This window comes from Apteryx mantelli, chromosome 17 (genome assembly GCF_036417845.1).
Source record: "Apteryx mantelli isolate bAptMan1 chromosome 17, bAptMan1.hap1, whole genome shotgun sequence".
NCBI classification, from domain to species: Eukaryota; Metazoa; Chordata; class Aves; order Apterygiformes; family Apterygidae; genus Apteryx; species Apteryx mantelli.
The window spans coordinates 16,249,819-16,268,974 of record NC_089994.1 but is presented as its reverse complement, the minus strand read 5'-3'; the positions used below and the strand labels follow the sequence as shown (position 1 = coordinate 16,268,974).

The 19,156-nt window shown below is 61.8% G+C and overlaps 1 protein-coding gene across 2 annotated transcripts; it reads left to right on the top strand.

The window, feature by feature from the left end:
- The first annotated feature begins 1,882 nt into the window (after positions 1 to 1,882).
- HIP1R (huntingtin interacting protein 1 related) lies at positions 1,883 to 17,379 on the top strand. 2 transcript variants are annotated; one of them, XM_067306989.1, is made up of 32 exons: positions 1,883 to 2,043; positions 5,260 to 5,323; positions 5,789 to 5,931; positions 6,504 to 6,560; positions 6,706 to 6,786; positions 6,927 to 7,003; positions 7,335 to 7,396; positions 8,032 to 8,172; positions 8,663 to 8,720; positions 8,819 to 8,894; positions 9,023 to 9,160; positions 9,989 to 10,047; positions 10,121 to 10,193; positions 10,429 to 10,612; positions 10,697 to 10,785; positions 10,888 to 11,004; positions 11,148 to 11,249; positions 11,415 to 11,609; positions 11,809 to 11,956; positions 12,054 to 12,140; positions 12,360 to 12,467; positions 12,598 to 12,734; positions 13,069 to 13,179; positions 13,407 to 13,465; positions 13,850 to 13,880; positions 14,011 to 14,073; positions 14,659 to 14,759; positions 15,009 to 15,114; positions 15,240 to 15,363; positions 15,452 to 15,513; positions 15,602 to 15,805; positions 16,364 to 17,379. In XM_067306989.1, exons 1-32 carry the CDS (start codon positions 1,951 to 1,953, stop codon positions 16,409 to 16,411), a joined length of 3,198 nt encoding a protein of 1,065 aa, XP_067163090.1. In that variant the 5' UTR covers positions 1,883 to 1,950; the 3' UTR covers positions 16,412 to 17,379. The 2 variants fall into 2 exon arrangements, with proteins under 2 accessions (XP_067163090.1, XP_067163091.1); XM_067306990.1 differs by lacking the exons at positions 15,240 to 15,363; positions 16,364 to 17,379 and having other exon boundaries at positions 15,602 to 15,681.
- Positions 17,380 to 19,156: the final 1,777 nt, after the last annotated feature.

Here is a 19,156-nt window from a genome sequence, read left to right as displayed (position 1 = left end):
GACGTTTTCCATTATCACATTTTGAACATGTTTTTTAACCAAAAGGTCAAATAGGCTAATAAAGGTGATGTGTGCTTTATCTTTTTCTTGCATATTTAACACACTGTGCAACAGATTTAGTGGACAATTTATGACAGTTCTGGGGGCCACGTGACCCCAGCTGCCAGATCCTCGAGCACAGGGCAGGGCTGGCCTTGGATGGCCACTCTGCCGTGTGTGACTTGTGAGCAGTTTGGTGGCACCTGTGCCAAGTCCACGTCGCTGTGCCCAGCGCCAGCGTTTTGCCCGTGTGGGAGCCGCTCGGTGGTCGACGTCCCTAGCCGTGCGGGGTGAGGCAGCAGGGACCCCTCAGGCTCGCTGCTGCGTGTCCCAAGTAGTTACTGGCTTGAAGATTTGGCGAGTGGCTCATTGGCTCAGGGCAACAGGGCAATGCGTCACCTCCGCCGCCAGTGCGCATCCGTTCCATGGGTTCTCCGTGCGGTCGCAGGATCCTCCCCGTCCACTGCCGTGAATTCATTGCAGTGAAATACAACACTTACGCTTTGGTTTCCTCTTGTCAACTCTGTCATATGATTCTCAGCTTTCTCTTTCATTACCTAAATGAGAGCCTACTTTCCGTCATGTACTAATGGCCTCTAAAATTAGTAGACCAACTCTGATCGCAGCTTCTGGACTGCAAACTCTTCCCCTCTGCCTGTACTGCTTGTAGGGGGAGAGGTAATCTCTGCTTCCCAGGTTTTTTATAAGAGAAGGGCTAGTTTACACAAGTGTTTAAAGCATGTTTGATTCTTCTGCCTGCTAAGCAGCTTTCCAGGCGCTGTACTCAGTCTGCTGCTGTGGGCACGGCAAAAACTCCCCCCAGAACCCCACTGCTAGCGAGACCGTGGTGCTGCTCATTCTGAAGCTGTCCAGCTACCAATGCTGCACTAGGTGAGTTAAACTGGTATATCAATCCCGGGAGAAATCCACACAGCTTCCTAGCGTGCACTGTGCTTTCCAGCTTCAGTGTGTTTAGCGCCACTGGATAAACACGCTGAATTGCCCTTGTGAATTTAGAATGGTAATGCTGTACCCATGAGATTAAAATCGGTATTTAAAACTGTGCTAAAGTGATGCAACAAGGATTGGAAGAAGAGCCGTAGGATTTAGTATTGGGGCTGTTCTGTGTTTGTTTTGCTGCTGTGTTTTTGCTTTGAATTCCTGCCTGGACAGTACATCCCTCCCACAGCCCCCTCCTCCTCCAGTTCTCTGCTCTCCCGGCATGCGGGGGGCTTGCCATCCAGAAATTGGAAGAAGCAGAATATTGGGGGTTATTTATTCAGGCATTAAGTGACTTGCAAAACAACTATATTATCTACCGTGCTCTGAGGCTGAAGCTGAAACTGCATCTATTGGCGAAGAACGCTGCCTTATTTTTGGAAGCATTGCCCTGCAGGGAGTGCCCTTTCTACTGTAGTCTTGTACTGAATTCTTATTAAATAAAATAAGCTTCTGTTCCAGTGCAGCCTGCTTTCCACGGGCGTGGAGACGCTCTCTGCTACTTGGCTTTCTGAATGGGAGACTAAGAAAGTGGTGATGAAGCCCCGAGTCCCTTCAGTATGTTGTAGGTGTAGTTGTAGGGTGTATTTAAAGAAAGACACAGGAGTGTTTATTAGTAAGAGCAGGTGACAGAACGGTGCGCGCGCTAAAGCGCTGGTAGAGGGGGAAGGAGGAGCCCGGCGGGGCTCGGCGCGGGGCGGGGGCACCTGCCGGGCGGCTCCGGCCGGACGTTTGTCCCCGTGCGCGGAAGGGGCGGCGGGAGCCGCGGCGGGGCGGCGCCGCGCAGGTGCCGGGCGCGGCCGCGGGGGGCGCCCTGGTGCCGGGCGCGGCGCGGTGCAGTGCGCGGCCGCGGGAGGCGGCGGGGCTGCGGGCGGCGGTGCTCGCTGCCTGCCCGGTGCGCGGTGCCCCGCCATGAACAGCATCAAGAACGTGCCGGCGCGGGTGCTGAGCCGCCGCGGCGGGCACAGCCTGGAGGCGGAGCGGGAGCAGTTCGACAAAAGCCAGGCAAGGGCCGGGGGGGGGGGCGGCGGCGGCACCGGCACCGGCGCGGCGGGCCGGTTCCGCGGGCGGCGGAGCGGAGCGGGGTCGGGTCTCGGCGCGGGGAGCCGCGGCGCCGCCGCCCCGTGGGTGCCCCCGGCGCCGAGCGCGCGTCTCCGCCGCCGCCCGCCCCGTCGCTTCCTCCCGCGCCGCCGCCGCGTGGGCGCCGGCAGGTCCCGACCCCCGCGGCGGCGCCGAGCGCGAGTCCCGGGGAAGCGGCGGCGGCTCGGCGGCCTCTGCCGTGGGGTGAGCACGGGCGAACAGGGAAAGGTGCGCGGCTGCGCCGGGCGGAGCGGGAGCGGGGCCGGGGCCGCCCCCCCCGGGGTGTCCCGTGTCCCCCCCCGGGGTGTCCCGTGTCCCCGCGGTCCCTGGAGCGGCTCCGCCCGCTTCGCTGCGTGGCCCCGGGGGGCAGCGAGGGGCGCGAAGGGAAAGTAAAAGCGGCGCCGCTCGCGCCCCCCGCGGGGCTCAGCCGGGCCCGGCCGCGGGGACCGGGCAGCCCGCTCGGGACGGACCGCGGGTGCGGCCGGAGCCCTCCCGCGGCCAGCGAGCCGCCCCGCGGCGAGATCCCCTGCCTCGCCCGGCAGCCGCGGAGGGTTTCCCAGCCTTGGCGCCGTCCTTAGCCTCTCTCCGGCAGCGCTTTCCCCCCTGGGAGCACAGAGAGCTGCTTTCTGTCCTGAACCTCGGGTTAAAACAGCCTGTTTCAGACGGGGCTGGGGACGATGGAGGCAGATGACGGAGGCGCCGGGCTCGCGGAGCGGCTGGTGGCACCAGCCCAAAAACCGGTGACCTCCCGGCGCGTCCTTTGACCGCTCCGATTTGCCCCTCTCCGGGCGGCTCTGCCTCGTGCCAAAGCGGCCACCGGCACGCGGCCCCTTCCTGCGCCTGCTGTCGGATCCATCCCGGCCTCAGCCCGGAGAAGCAGCTCCTCCGGCTGCCCCGGAGCCGCTCTCTGCCCGCCCTGCGCTGGGGGCAGTTTCTGGGCGCCCTAAAAGAAGCTGCTTCCTCGCCTGCCCCCTCCTGCAAACAGGCCGTTCGCAGGCTGTGAACTCTGCTCTGCTGCTCCTTCCCCGGCTCCCCGGGCTGCTTTTGCCCTGCAAAGTCCTGGCAAAGGCAGGCAGCGATTTCAGGCCTCGTGGGGTCAAGGTGCCCCTCGGCCGCTTTTGGTAGGAAACGGAGATCGTTGGGTTTGGGGAGCAACAAAAGAAAACTTGCAATTCCGGTTCCTACTGGACGCGTCTCCTTCAGTCGTCCGGCCGGGCAGCGCTGATAAATAATCGCGTCCTTAGTGCTGCCGCATGCACTGGAAGGCCGCCGGCGCCGGCCGGGCCGAGGAGGGGCCGGAGGCAGCGTTTTCCCTCCTCCCTCCGCTGGCTTTTTGGTGTTTTCCACACAGGTTTGCTCCCGGTGCTAGGGAGGGCAGAAAGCCTCGGTGAGAACAGCCCTCTCCGTCCCCATGGCATAAAGGCACCAGTGCAACCGTACTGGGGGCAGAAACCGGGCGAGTTAAGGGGAAAAAGGGCAAAAAGCCAGCTGAGGGGGCTGCTTTCGCCCTGGGTGATAGCCGAAGCTAAACCCCGCGGTCGCTGGCTGACAGCCCCGTGCACCACCCAGAACTGCCCTCGCCTCCTGCTGCCGCTGCAAAACTGCCTGGAGGAGCTTCACTGCGGCGCGCTTCCCCGTAGCGAAGCCTGCCGCGCGCAGCCAGAGCCGAGCCGTCCCGGCGTCAATACCCCGTCGCTGACGTGCCCTTTACGGCTAATTATAGCCGTGGTTGCCGCAGGCCGGCCGGGCCGGTGGCACGAGTCTCCTCGGCGGGCGAGTGATGCGTGCAGGCGACCGCGCCGCCAGGATGCCGAAACTGGGCGCCCCGGCCCCTTCGCTCCGCAGGGCTGTGCTGCCGGCATGCCGGCTCCGGAGCCAGGCCAAGAAGGGCCGACGGAGCCCGTCCTCGTGGCCCGGTTGCTTCCTGAGTCATTTCCTTAGGGCCGGGGCTGATTTTCCCTTGAAACCGGCTCCCCGGCTGGAGATCACCGGCCTTGGCAGCGTAGCATGAAGCCAAACCTGCTTTTCTTTTGCTTTTCTTAATGGAAACATCTCTGCCAGAAGGTTAAGAATGGAGCGAGTTAAATACCAGCCAGGAGCGTAATTTGTGTTACTACTGAGTTACTTTTTGGGTGTGATTTGGCTTATTTGAAAGGGGAGAGCAGGTATTGGGAAGGGAGCGTCGGCGAGGCTGCATGCGGTTGGGAGCCTCGTGCCACCGCAGGGGAAGGCTCGCGCTGGACGTGCCACTGCCGCGAGCCGCTCTCGGATGCGGCGCCGCGCTGGTCCTGCCTGCCGGCCGGGGAGCAGGAGCACCGGAGCCGGGCGGGCGGCTGGCAGCAGGGGGACGTGGGCGGAAACGCCGCCGCCGTAATTACCAGCAGCCTGGAAAGAAAGGGTGGATGCAAACCGCGTGCCTGCCTTGGGGCGCCGCGACCCCCGCTTTAGTCACCGGGTTGGTATGCGAGGGGCTCGGCCCGGCCCCGGCGTCTGCGACCGGCACCTGCCCGTCTCTGGATGCGGCTTCCCGAAGAGGCCGGCGCGGAGGCAGCGGGGCGACTCTCGGCAGCCGTCCTGCGGCTCGCTGCAGCCCAGCTCTCCCCGTCCCCGCTCAGGCTCCAGCTCATCCAAAACGCCCAGGGGGAAAAGCTCCTCCTGCAGCTCCCTGATAACCGAGCCTGGAGCTTGGGGCGCGAGTGCGGTCCCTGGGCGGCGATGGGTTATGGATGCGGATGGGGATGGAGACGGGGATGCTCCTCTCTGGCCCTTTTGCCCCAAGGTTTGCACTCGGTCTTGACCCCCCGACGGGCTCGGGAGCGTTACGGCTCCGGCAACGGCTCCGGGGCCGGGCCGGCGCGCGGTGAGCCCCAAGCGCGGGGCAGCAGTGGGGAAGTGCGGATGCTCCCCCAAGGCAGCCGGCGAGGCCAGGGCCGGGCCGTGGTGGCTGGCAGCCCGCGCGGGAGCAGCACCTGCCAAAGAAACCCGTAAGGAAGGAAGGCGGCGGGGGGGCGCGGAGCTGGGGAAGTCACTGAGGCCAAGCACGGATGTGCCGGAGCAGGGCAGGAAAACCACCGGGGTGGGAGAGGCTCAGAGGCGACAAGGGCGTCGTAAAATCAGCGCGTTCGCTGCTCTCCCCCGCAGGCCGTCAGCATCAGCAAAGCCATCAACGCGCAGGAGGCGCCGGTGAAGGAGAAACATGCCCGCCGTATCCTTTTCCGCAGGGCGGGGGCTTCCCGGCCCCACCGGCGGCCGCCGTGCCAGGACGCCGGCGCAGCGCTTCCGCTCGCTCGGGGCTGCCATCGCGTCCGTTCCTCCGTCCCCGCGGCGATCGGTAGAAAAGCAAAGAAGGGGCAAACGCGCTGAGAGGCGACTGCAAACCTTTGCGGCAAGCAGCTGCGAGGGGAGCGGGCAGGTCCTGGAGGGGCAGAAGGTGCATCCGGGAAAGAATAAGTGGAAGGAAAGAATAAGTGGAATAAATGCAGGTGCAGCATCTCGCGGGTGGCCTGTGTGGCGCTTGGTCCCCTTTCTAATGCACGTTTAAGAGGAGCAGAGTCCGTCCCCGCTGTGCCCGGCAGAGGAGGGTCTGGCCGGGGTGGGGGATGCGGGAAGAGGCGCGTGGCCGGCGCGTGCCGCTCTCCGGCGTCCCCCCCGGGCCTTGACTCGCGGCCAGGGATCATCCTGGGGACCCACCACGAGAAGGGCGCCTTCACCTTCTGGTCCTACGCCATCGGGCTGCCGCTGCCCAGCAGCGCCATCCTCAGCTGGAAGTTCTGCCACGTCCTGCACAAGGTGCTGCGCGACGGCCACCCCAACGTGAGTGCGCGCGGCCCCGCGGCGGGCTTCCCGCGGCAGGGCTTCCCGCGGCCCGCGGCTCCCCGCCGAGTGCTTCCAGGCCGGTCGCCCTTCCCTAACGCCGGAAAGCCCTCGGCCTTTTGGAGGCGGCCGGGCTGCCGCAGCGGGGTCGGGAAATGCCTCCCGGCGCGTTTTCCACCTCCTTGCTGAGTAAAACGTTTTGCCCGTAGCGTTTGTCCTACTTTTCTTTTTTTTATTCCCTGCTCCGGCAGGTCTCGGCATCTCCTGTTACGGCTGATGCTGCGACCTCGGTTTGCAGATGGCCGGGGAGGGAGGGGGGAGAGGAAAATCCCCGTCGTCTTGTGCCGGGTCCGGCCACCACGTGGGTGCTGGGGCTACAGGGCTCCCGCTCATCCCACGCCGCGGCTCCCCGGCCCCTTTGGAGCCCTCCTCCGGCCGGCTGCTGCCGAGGGGCCGCGGCTTCCGCCCGGAGCCGCCTCCCGAAGGCCGGGGGCTCGGGAGCACCGGGGGCGGCCTGGATGGGCGCTGAGCCTGCCCCGCACGAGCCCCATCCCCGTGCCCTTGTCCCCCAGGTCCTCCAGGACTGCCAGAGGTATCGGAGCAACATCCGGGAGACGGGAGACCTGTGGGTAAGCGATGCCCGCGGCGGGGTCGGAGAGCGGCGGAGGTTTGGGTCTTTTTACCGAGTTTTCGGCGGCTGCTCCAGGAAGGGGGGGGGGAGTTGGGGGCTTTCGGGGCGGGCGCTGAGCGGCGCCTGCCCCTCGCTCCCCCCAGGGCCACCTGCACGACAGGTACGGGCAGCTGGTGAGCATCTACGCCCGCCTCCTCCTCACCAAGATCTCCTTCCACGTCAAGGTACGGCACGGCGCGCCGCCCGCCGGCAGCCCCTCGCCCCCCAGCGCCCGCTTGCCCGCCGACGGCGGCGCGGGGAGACGCGTCCCGAACCGGCGGCACCGTCTGCAGCTTCCCTTTTTTTGTTGTTTTTCTTTTGCGAGCACCCCGAGTTCCCCCCGGGCCTCGAAGTGACCGACGAGCTGCTGGAGAAGACGGCCGGGACCGACGTCAATAACATGTAAGCCGCGGAGGAGACGCGTAGCGCGTGAAGGCTGGTCTCGTCCCGCGAGCCCCCCCTCTCCGGGGAAAGGCAGCCGCCGGGGGCTGAACCCCCTCGTCGTCCGTCGGGAATGAGCCCCGCGACCCTGATTTTCGGAGGCTTTTTGCACTTAGAGCCGCCCGCGCAGCCGCAAGCTCCGGCGGCTTTGGGGATGGGGCCTGGGGCAAAGAGCTGGGAAACGCCGCCGCGCCGCCCGGGAACGCGGCGGCCGAACGTGCCGAGTCTTCTAAATCCGAGGGCGGAAAAAAGGCCGCGGCGGCGGTGACGGGGTGGTTTGTTTGCTCTGCAGCTTCCAGCTGACGGTGGAGCTGTTCGACTACCTGGACTGGGAGCTGAAGCTGTCGGAGTCGGGTGAGGCGGGCGGCCGGGCCACGCGCCGCCCGGGGCACTTGAGCAATAGTTTCGCTCTTTGGCCGGGAATCGGGTTGCAGCCGAGCTTCCTCCTGCTCCACCTCGGAGGAGACGCGGAGATTTTGGAAATAAAGCGTCGGCGGGGAAATCCGGCTCGGAGACTTATCCTAATACTCGTTTGCCCTCGTGGGCAATGCCGGTGCCGGGAGCGAAGGCCGCTGCCGCGGGAGCGTGCGCCTGTTTGCTTCCCCGGCCTCCTCCGCCAGGAATTTCTGGCGGCTTCTTCCCTTTGATCGCACGGTGGGGCCACGGAGCTGCCCCGGGGAGCGGGACGCGGCTGGTGAGACCGTGGCCCCCGCCGGCCACCCGCCTCTCCTCTCGGCCTCGCTGTGCCGAGGGTTTATATCCATAAATACTCCAGAGCTGAACGGGGAAGCAGCGGGAGTCAGCGTGCCGGCTGCGTTTCTCCCAGGGCTTTTGGAGCCGGGGTGCGCGGTGGCGCCGGCAGCCCGGGGGCCCCGTCCCAACCTCTCGGCGGGATCAAACGCAGCAGAGCAAAACCCACGGCGGCGCGGAGCCGCGGCGGCGTTGCCCGCGGCCGGGCGATCCCAGCGCTGGCCCTCTCTCCCCGGCAGTGTTCAGGCAGCTGAGCGCGGCCGTGGCCGTGTCGCAGATGTCGGCGGTGCAGTGCCGCCTGGCGCCGCTCATCCAGGTGATCCAGGACTGCAGCCACCTCTACCACTACGCCGTCAAGCTCATGTTCAAGCTGCACTCGTGTGAGTCCGGCTCGCGTTAGGGCCCCGGGCGCTTTTGTGCACGCCGCTGCCTCCCGCGGAGCGGAGCGCGCTCCCTTCCGGGGCTGTCTGTCCATCCGTCCTGGTCCGGGTGCCTCCATCCGCCCCAGCTGGGCTGCTGCTTGCAGCAGGCAGAGACAGGCGCTCGGGGTTGCAATTCCCCTTTTCCCAAATAAATGCCTGCAGCAGGTCGGAGGAGCTCGCTGCACGGCCCGGCGATACCGCCGCGGGTGTTCAGGGCGAGCCGCGCGCGCGGCTCCCTTTCGGGCTTCGCCCGCTCCATTCCCAGCAAATTAATTCCCGCCGGCGGCTTGGGGCTGGCTCGGCGGTCGCTGCGCCGGACACCGGCCGCTCTTTATGGCCGAACCCCCCCCGGACGCGGGCGGTGGCGGGACGCGGGCGGTGGCGGGACGCGGGCGGCGCTGCTGCGGCTTTGCAGCGCCGGCTGAGCCGCGGGCGCCTCTCGCCGCAGGTCTGCCGGCCGACACGCTGCAAGGGCACCGGGACCGCTTCCACGAGCAGTTTCGCAGGTACCCGGGGTGCCGGGGCCGGCACGGGGCGCCAGGCACCCTCCCCTCCTTCCCAGCCCCGGCTCCTCTTCGGACGGGTTTTCTCTCCCCCTCTCCAGCCTCAAAAACTTCTTCAAGAGGGCGTCCGACATGCTGTACTTCAAGCGGCTCATCCAGATCCCCCGGCTGCCGGAGGTACCGCCGGCGTCGCCACGGCGGGGTGGCAGCGCGCGGTGCTGCGGGCAGCTCCCGCGGGAGAGGCCGGGGGCCATGGGGGTCCCCAGGCACCGAGGAGACACGGCCACGTCCTCCTCTCCCGGCAGAGCCCCCCCAACTTCCTGCGGGCCTCCGCGCTGGCGGAGCACGTGAAGCCGGTGGTCGTCATCCCCGAGGAAGCCCCCGAGGACGAGGAGCCGGAGACGCTGATCGAGATCAGCACGGCCCCTGCCGTGGAGCAGCCGGTGGGACCCGGGTGGTGGGACGGGCGGTGGGATTCAGGTGGTAGGATGGGCGGTGGGACCTGGGCGGTGGGACTCAGGTGGTAGGATGGGCGGTGGGACCTGGGCGGTGGGACTCAGGTGGTGGGATGGGCGGTGGGACCCACAGTGGTGGGACTCAGGTGGTAGGATGGGTGGTGGGACCTGGGCGGTGGGACTCAGGTGGTAGGATGGGTGGTGGGACCTGGGCGGTGGGACTCAGGTGGTAGGATGGGTGGTGGGACCTGGGCGGTGGGACTCAGGTGGTGGGATGGGCGGTGGGACCCACGGTGGTGGGACTCAGGTGGTGGGATGGGCGGTGGGACCCACGATGGTGGGACTCAGGTGGTGGGATGGGCGGTGGGACCCACAGTGGTGGGACTCAGGTGGTAGGATGGGTGGTGGGACCTGGGCGGTGGGACTCAGGTGGTAGGATGGGTGGTGGGACCTGGGCGGTGGGACTCAGGTGGTAGGATGGGTGGTGGGACCTGGGCGGTGGGACTCAGGTGGTGGGATGGGCGGTGGGACCCACGGTGGTGGGACTCAGGTGGTGGGATGGGCGGTGGGACCCACGATGGTGGGACTCAGGTGGTGGGATGGGCGGTGGGACCCACGGTGGTGGGACTCAGGTGGTGGGATGGGTGGTGGGACCCATGGTGGTGGGACCCAGGTGGTGGGACAGACAGTGGGACGGGTGGTGGGACCCGGGCAGTGGGACCCAGGTGGTGGGACAGGCGGTGAAACCCACAGTGGGACCCAGGTGGTGGGACCCACGTGTCAGGGGGCTTACCTGGTGCCCTCTGCCTTCCGTAGGTCACCTCGGACATATTCGAGCAAACCTTCGGGCCGCCCAACGGCATTCGCGACGACAGGTAAGGGGGGGGCCGGCAGCGGCGGTGGGGGCGGCCGGCCGCGGCGCGGGGACAAACCCGCCTCTCTCGGCAGGGACGCGCAGATCGAGAGCCTGAAGAAGGAGGTGGACACGCTTCGCGCCGAGATGGAGAGAATCAAACTGGAGGTAAAGCCCTGCGGGGGACGAGCCGACGTCGGTGCTTTGGTGTGGAGACCCGGAGCGTGGGGAGCCCGCGGAGGCGGGTGCCGGGCACGCGGTCTCTCCCGGCGCCTGGACCAAGCTCCTGGAGGTCTAGGTGGTGGAGAGGTCTCCGGCCTGTCTCGTGGCCGCTTTGCCCGGCTGGGGGGGGGCGCGCGAAGCCGGGGCGGGGCGGGCGGCTGACGCCGGACCCCGCGCGCAGGCGCAGCGCTACGTCACGCAGCTCAAGGCGCAGGTGAACAGCCTGGAGGGCGAGGTGGAGGAGCAGCGCAAGCAGAAGCAGAAGGCGCTGGTGGACAACGAGCAGCTGCGGGACGAGCTGGAGCGGCTGCAGCGGGCCAAGCAGGACGGCGACCGCTCGCAGCGCCTCTACCTCGAAGCCGAAAGTAGGCGAAGGCTTGGGGCCGTGGAGGAGGCGCGCGGGAGGACGCGCGCCGGGGCGGCTGCTGACGGTCTCCTTGGCCCGGCAGGGAAAGCCAGCGCCACGGAGCTGCGCTACACCAAGCTGAAGGAGAAGCACAGCGAGCTCGTCAACACGCACGCCGAGCTGCTGAGGAAGGTACCGCCGGGGCGATGGCCGGGCGGCGGCATGGTTTTCCCACGCGGGTCACCTGCTCCGAGCCCCTCTGAAAGGCCGCTGACTCGCGTGTCTCCCGCGCAGAACGCCGACACGGCCAAGCAGCTGACGGTCACGCAGCAGAGCCAGGAGGAGGTGGCGCGCGTCAAAGAGCAGCTGGCCTTCCAGGTGGAGCAGGTGAAGCGCGAGTCCGAGATGAAGGTGAGCGTGCCCTCCCCGGCTTCGCGCCCGCATGGGCTCCCGCCGGCGAAACGCGGGCAACCTCGGCGGGAAGCGGGGCCGGAGCGCGGGGCCGCGGCGCCCGGGGAGGCCGCTCAGCCCCCCGCACCGCTGTGCGCTTGCAGCTGGAAGACCAGAGCCTGCAGCTGGAGCAGCTGCGGCAGGAGCTGGAGGCCCGCAAGGACGAGCTGAGCCAGGTCCAGCAGTCCCTCAGCCACGCCAAGCAGGTATGTGGGCACGCGGCGCAGCCGGGCACGCGGTGCGGGCGCGCTCCCGCCTCTGCCGAGGCAGCGTTGGCCCAGCCCCACGGCGCCGGCCGCTGTGTCACGAGCTGGGCACGTCCTCAGCCCCCCAGCCTGGCCGGCGCGCGAGGCTGACGCGGGTCTCCGCAGGCGGGCTCGGAGCTGGGCGCCCAGGTGGAGGCCCTGCAGGAGGAGAAGGAGCTGCTGCGGCGCTCGGCGAGCGAGAAGGAGTGCGAGCTGCTGGCGGCGCAGGGCCTGCTCCGGGAGCAGGAGCTGCAGCGGAGCCAGGAGGCCGAGCGGGCCGCTGGCGAGGTCCGCGAGCTGCACGGGCGGCTGCTGGAGAAGGTAGGGTGAAGCACGTGCAACGGACCCGATTTGCACCCAGCAGCGGTGACAGCATCCAGGAGGGTGCATGGAGCTGGGGCGCCCGGTTTCTCCTACTTCTGCTCATGACCTGGCTCTGGGGGGGGGGGGGGGGGGGGGGGGACGACGCGCCGGCGGTGCACCCCGGCGGCACGGCCAACGCATCCCTCGCGCCCCACAGAGCAACCAGGAGCAGCGCCTGCAGCAGAAGCTGCTGGACGACCAGTTCGGCATCCTGCAGGAGGCCGTGCGGGAGGCCGCGGCCGTGGTGCGGGACGCGGTGGCCAAGCTGGACGACCCGCTGCACATCCGCTGCACCAGCTCCCCAGGTAGGCGGCCGCTTCGCCGCCGGCGCGTTCGGCACGTCACCTCCCGGAGGGGTGAAGCAGCCCAAAACCCCCTTCCTCGGCGCCCGTGTCATTGCAGATTACCTGCTCAGCCGGGTGCAGGCGGCCCTGGAGTCCACCAGCGCCGTGGAGAAGGGGCACGCGCGCTACATGGCCACCGCTGCAGGTACGCGCCAGGCTGCTGCATCGCCCCAACCTCGCTTGCATTTGCATCAGGCTTCGCTTTCAGCAGAGGTTTAAATACAGAGGGGGTTAATACCGACGTTTCTGAGGTCTCACGCTGGTTTTTGAGCACCTTCGAGGGGGGGTTCTGCAGCCCACACGCAAGGGGAAGGCAGCTGCCCGCGGGCTGGCGGCGCCTGACCCCAACGCTCCCATCGCGCAGATGCCTCCGGGCTGGTGGGCGCCTTGGCCCTCTTCTCGCACCTCACCGCCGACACCATCGTGAACGGCAGCGCCACGTCCCGCCTGGCTCCCCCGGACCACGCCGACCGTGAGTGAGAAACCACCCGGCGGAGCTCGCCCTCGCCGGGGCCCCGCGTGGGAACCCCCTGCGCCGCCGGCCGGGGGCTCCCGCCAGCGTCGGTCCTGGACACCCGGCGCCAACCCTTCCTCTCCACCAGGGCTGATGGAGACCTGCCGCGACTGCGGCCAGCAGAGCCTCGACTACCTGGGCGAGCTGACGGAGCGGCAGTCGCTGAGCCGGGCTGAGCTGGCGGGCGTGCGGACGGCGCTCCAGGGCGTCCTCCAGCTGGCCCGGGTAGGAGCCTTAATAAACTGCACTATAAAACTTCCCAACTTTCAGAGATTTGGAAACCCCTATTAGTCTTTTCCATTAAAATCCTATTAACTCAGAGACTAGCAGCTCTCCCAAGTCCTTTGGAGATCTGCACATGTCATGCCTCTGAGGCCCATATCTGCTGCACAGTGGTGGTAGATGTGCTCCATCCCAGCTGTCTGCAGAACACTAGTCTTGTAGTTTTATTTATTTAGGAGGAAGAAAGGAGTCTAATACCTCGTTTGGGTTTCATTCCTTATAACCACTCTTCTCTTCTCTCCCTTGACTCGTTGCTGTCTCCTGCCCCCTTCGGCAGGAGCTGAGACCCAAGAGCTTAGACATCAAGCAAGAGGAGCTGGGGGACATGGTTGAGAAGGAGATGGCCTCTACCTCGGCAGCTATCGAAGATGCCGTCAGGCGGATAGAGGTGAGACGAAGCTCTTGGACTGGCACGTTAACCCTCAACATGTGCCCTTGGGCAAAGGCAGTGACCAACTGGAGACTTACGGTACCTGTCTGTGACATGGGTCAAAACAATGAGTTCTGGGGACAAAATTTCCATTTATCCCTTGGTGTCTTCTTTTTTCCACCTCTAGCATGCCTAGTTATCGCCATGATGTGGCGTTGAGCTCTTCCTCTTGCATTTCCCCACAGGAGATGATGAGTCAGGCCAGGAATGAAAGCTCCGGTGTCCAGCTCGAGGTGAACGAGAGGTGAGTGAAGAGGGTTAACGCGGGCAGGCTTGGCCAGCCTGCAACACCCTCACGTGTGCGCGGCTGTAAGAAAGCGCTGGCAAATCATGTTTGTGCAGCGTGTCCATTACGTGGTGGCTATAAAAGCATATCCTTATCATACCTGCTGGTCTGTATTTTGCCCCAAAAACCTCACCTGGTATCTGGTGCTGCATCTTCTGGATGCTGAACAGGCAAGCCAATTGACCATGGCTTCTCTTTCTCTCCGTTACCTTCTGTGGGCTTCTGCAGAGCAACCTGCACGCTGGCTGGTCTTTGCAGAAAAACCTTTTTTCTAACTCAGACCAAAGTCTTCCTTTCCTGAATGCTGAGGATGCTAAATACTTTTCTCTTGTTTTCCTGCAGAATCCTGAACTCTTGCACGGACCTAATGAAGGTCAGTACTGCGGATACTGGGCTTGTAGCAAAAACTATGCAAAACTCTGACTCATCACCATTGGCAAGATCAACCCTTCAGTATGACATCTCTGTCAAACACGAGAATCCGTTTTTTTTTATTGATCCAGGCAATTCGACTTCTTGTAATGACATCCACGAGCTTGCAGAAGGAGATAGTAGAAAGTGGCCGGGTAAGTCCTTTCCTCCACTCTTCCCTGTGCGCTGGCGTGAAATATGGGAGAATTTTGCATGACTTGCAGAAACATCAGCTGAACTTCACACTTTCTGGTGTTAATGGTGCTGTGGGGAACCTCCTTGATGGAGACAGATATCTCAGCTCTGTGCTGAGCAGATCCTGCTCTTGCCTTTACAAAGCTTTGTCCATCTCAAGATGATGGCCCAAAGTCCTGCCTGTTTTAAACCAAATAGGCAGACTCAGGGCTCTAAAGTGAGGCTTTTCAACCCAAATTTGAGCAGACCAGTGAAAGTGGCTCATAGAGCACTGAAACGTGCCACTGCCGTTGCTTTATGGCTCAGTTTTCTGAACCTCTTGGCTTTGGAAAGTTACTGCTTGTGCTGTGGGTTCGTACCGCTGCGGCCCAGAGCAGGCAGCCCCGCATGTCGCAGGACCCGATCCGGGGAACAAAACCCGCCGATACAACTAACCTACTTCAAAAACCGGTTTTAATGAGCGTGTCGTTATATTCGTGCCTATTCGGGAATAAGCGTGGAAGGCGTCGTAGCTCACCCAGGCCGCGATGTTCTCGTGACGACAGGGGGCAGCAACGACGCAGGAGTTTTACGCCAAGAACTCGCGCTGGACCGAGGGGCTGATTTCCGCCTCCAAGGCGGTGGGCTGGGGCGCCACGCAGCTCGTGTAGGTACCGGCCGTGCGCGGCGGGGCGACGCGGGCGACGCGGGGGCTCTCTCGGGCGGGCGATGCAAACCTGTACGAATCTCATCATCGGCTTCATCCATCGCGGGGCGGGAGGCGCGATCCTGCCCGCTTGGATGCTTTGTACCCCAAACTTTAGGCTCTCGGAAGGGTGTGTGGGGGGGGGGGTGCTGAGTGGTTTGCTTCGTAAGCGAGCTCTGAGCGCCGTCGCCCTCGCCGTCCGGCCCGCAGGGAGGCGGCCGACCGCGTCGTCCTGCACACGGGCAAGTACGAGGAGCTGATCGTCTGCTCCCACGAGATCGCCGCCAGCACGGCCCAGCTGGTGGCCGCCTCCAAGGTACCTCCCCGGGGGGGCTGGGGGGCCGGGGTGGGGGGGACGGACGGACGGATGGACGGACACACACGTCTCCGGAGGGGGCTGCCGCTTCCGATGTGGGAAACGGCGGCGCCGGCCGTGCGCAGGTGAAAGCCGACAAGAGCAGCGGGAACCTGGGCAGGCTGCAGGAGTGCTCGCGGGGCGTCAACGAGATGGCCGCCAACGTGGTGGCCTCCACGCGGTCGGGCCAGGAGCAGATCGAGGAGAAGGGTGAGACTGGGCGCGGGCGGGCAGGCGGGGCGCGGGCGGCGAGCCGCGTCGTCGCCGGGCCGCTGCCCACCGCCGCCTCTGCCCGCAGACACCATGGACTTCTCGGGCATGTCCCTCATCAAGCTGAAGAAGGAGGAGATGGAGGCGCAGGTAAGGCCCAGCGCCGCGGCGGTGGCGGCGGTGGCGGCGGGACCCCGGGCGGGCGGCGCCGGCGCTGAGGCGGCTGCTTGTGGCGCAGGTGAAGGTGCTGGAGCTGGAGAAGCGGCTGGAGGGCGAGCGCCGGCGCCTGGGCGAGCTGCGGCGGCAGCACTACGCCTTGGCCGGCGGCTGCGGCGACGCCGAGGACGCTGAGGCCAAGCCGGCGCCGGCGCCTCGCCGCGGCATCCTCAAGAAGCCGCCGCTGGCCCAGAAGCCCGGACACCTGCAGAGGCAGGACGGCGAGGTAGGGCCTGCCGGCACGGCTATACCTGCCGATGTGCAGATAGGGCGGTATATTTATATATGTATGCATGTATATAAAAATATATTTAAAAATATATATAGTATATTTTATATATTAAAATATATAAAATATATAACACATACAATATATTAAATATACATAAAATACAAAATATATAAAAATATAAAATACGTAAAATAAAATGTATAAAATTTATATAAAATAGGTGTGTGATGTATAAAACAGGCATATAATATTTAAAAATATATAAAATGCATATAAAATATAGAAAAAATATATAAAATAGGTATATAATATATAAAAAGGTATATAATATTTAAAATATATAAAACGCATATAAAATATAAAATAGGTATATAATATATAAAATACACTAAAATATAGAAAAAATATAAAATAGGTATATAATGTATAAAATATATATAAAATACAGATAATAATATATACTATATATAAAATATATATATAAAAATACATATAAAAACATATAAAAATATATATTTATGTATTTTTTTCCCTTCCCTCTTCTCATTCCAGCTGGAGCAAGACGCTGGCCTTTTCCACGCTCACGTCATAAACTTCTAGCGTGCGCGGAGGGAGGGGAGCCAGCGCCGCGGGCGGCTGGGCCTGCCTCGCTCGGCCGCGTGCCCGCTCCTCGCCGCGGCCGCGCCGGGGCAGGGCGAGGGGTCCATCGCGCCCGCCGCCCTCCCGGGGCTTCGGCCGCGGCGCCCCGCTCTTACGTCTGTGTTTTAAACAGATGGTGCCGGGGCTGGCGCGGGCCCTGCCCTGGCTGCCGCCGCCCCGGGGGGGCTGCGGGGTCGGGGGGGGGTTTTACACTTGATTCCTACGGGCAGGGCGGCCGGGCGCCTCGCAGCCACGGCAGCAGCGCTGGGACACGCCGGTCTGCTTGCGGCCTCTCGGAGCAGCTCTCCCTCTTTAATTTAATTTGGGGTTGGTTTGGGTTGTTTTTTTTTTTTTTTTTTTTTTTTTCCCTAATTTTATCAGCACTAGGACTTCTCAGTCAATGTAGCGCTCTACTGTACCGCTCGGACCCTTTTAAAGAAATGTGAACTGTTTTTAAAGTAGGGAATTTTTTGATCTTTTCTCGCAATTGTTTTTTTAATTACCCTTTTTCAGCCGGAGGAATAATTTAACTTCGTTTCTGCATGGGATTGGTTCTCAAAGGAGAGGGACAATTTAGCTTTACCTGGCGCAAGGAACAGGGCTTTTATAAGGGGAAGAAAAAACAGTTACTAGCACACACTGGCAATAAGGATACAAACTTTTTTTTTTTTTTTTTTTTTTTTTCCTTTTCTATTTTTTATTACTACAGCAATGTCAGGGGATCAGTTCCATTATGTTTTATATTTAAGATAATTAGCAGAATTAAATATAACTGTGGCCTATGCGAGCCATGGGATATTAGAAGACGAAAAGTCTGCAGCAATAAGGAATTAGTCTCTGGAAGAGACACTCGGGTATAAGAAAAATACTGTATCTTCTCTTTGAACTACTACCACGCCGTAGATTATTAAAGCAGCATATTTAAACTACATTTTTTGCCGTGCTTGGTCGGAGCATCGGGGTTGGCGTTGGGTGTTTCACGGCTGGGACTGGAGGGGCCGGGGCGGGGGGGGGGGGGGGGGGGGGAGCAGCCCCGCGTGCCTGGCAGCCGCCCGCAATAAAGCACTTTTTTAAATAAAGCCGGTGCAAGGCAGCGCCAGCAGCTCGGGCTGGTCCGAGGGCTCCCTTTGAGCTCACCGGCGCGGGGTTGCTCCCGGGCGGCATCGCGCCCGCGCTGGGCGGCCGGGACCAGCTCGCCTGGGCACTGCCGAGGACACGCTGCCCTGGTAGCGCCAGTGCCGTAACCGCAGCACCTGCGGCCAGCTCGGTGCCCCTTCCTCCACTGCAAGGGGACCTGCTTGCCCTGATAGCTTTCGGGCTATTTATAGGCGGGAATAAGGATTAATTTGCCGGGAGAATGAAGTTATCCTAACCACGTGCAAAACTGCATAATGGAAATACGGCTTAATGGAGCCTGCTAACTGTGGAAGCTCACTGCGCTAAGGCTGGCCACGGCTATATTTAAAATTTAAAGCATTCAAAGGTAAAGGAAAATGGGGCTTTAAAAGCATGGGTAAACGTGACTTGGCCAGCAGCGCTGCTGTATTTCATCAGGATTTGCTTACTTAAATCAATACTAACAATAGAGGCTACAGGTAAAACAATCCATGTCAGCATGTACCTACTCTCAAAAAAAAAAAAAAACAGCAAAATAAAATATAAATAAACAGCAAAAATAAATATAAGTGAACATATCTAAAAAGGCCATTTAAAGTGCCACCTATGTTCTAAAGCCATTTTTATACCAAAATTAAGCTTACTGTCCATTCCTTAACTAACTAACTCCACTATTTTTTGGAATGTATTTGCTATTTATAGCAGACATTAATACAGAAAAAGAAAAAAAAAAAAAAAAAAAAAACACTGCAAACTGTATGCAAAGGCTTATTTTGGTATGCTATCAAGACATCCTGCTGTACAAGATCCAGCTTGCTAATGACTTTAAAAAAAAAAAAAAAAAAAACCCTTATTGGACATGTGGGCAGGGGAAGACCACAATACTGAGAGCAAATTTCACTAAATAAATACCTATTTAAAAAAAAAAAAAAAAAGAGAGAGAGAAAAAGAGAAAGCAGTGGCAACATACCCAAGCCAAGGAAGACACGGCATCCCACCTTCTGCTGCCTCCCGCCAGGCTAGCACCGCCTAAGCAAGGTGGCAAGCGTGCACACTAAACTCTGCCTCGTGTCTCCTAAACCATTTAAAAACTCATTGGAATTAAGCACACAAACAGGAAAGACTGCCATGATGTGCGCTAGGAAGTCAGGTGAAAAAAAAAAAAAAAAAAGCTGTAAAAGTTTGTTTTTAAGAAAGCGATGGGCAGCAGCCGCCCCGTGAAAGGTTATTTCCCAGCGGGGCCGACCCCGCCGCAGTGCCCGAGCCCCGTGCTGGCTCAGCCGGGGCTGTGTGTCCGTGCGTCCGCCCGCGCGCCCTGGGCACCTCGGGGCTTCGGCACGGTGCTCCGGAGCAGCCCAGCCACAAAACCCCTTGGGAAACAGCAGTACGGCTGCAAACCAGAAATACAGAAGAACACAACCATTTAATAAGTGGCTCACAGGTAAGCAAGCTGGAACGACCTGCCCTTTACGGAGAAGCCTCAAGGTGCAAAATTACCTCATGTGGCGAGAGGAAAAGGTTTCAGCTTTGAAAATACTGAAAAGCTATGAAAGAGGAAAATTCCTCCTCGTCATTGCGTGCAGAAAAAGT

Coding starts and splice junctions, on each gene's coding strand:
- HIP1R (XM_067306989.1), top strand. CDS start 1,951: ATGAACAGCATCAAGAACGTGCCGGCGCGGGTGCTGAGCCGCCGCGGC. Junction 11,957..12,053: donor CCGCTGCACCAGCTCCCCAG/GTAGGCGGCCGC, acceptor GTGTCATTGCAG/ATTACCTGCTCAGCCGGGTG. Junction 15,806..16,363: donor TGCAGAGGCAGGACGGCGAG/GTAGGGCCTGCC, acceptor TTCTCATTCCAG/CTGGAGCAAGACGCTGGCCT.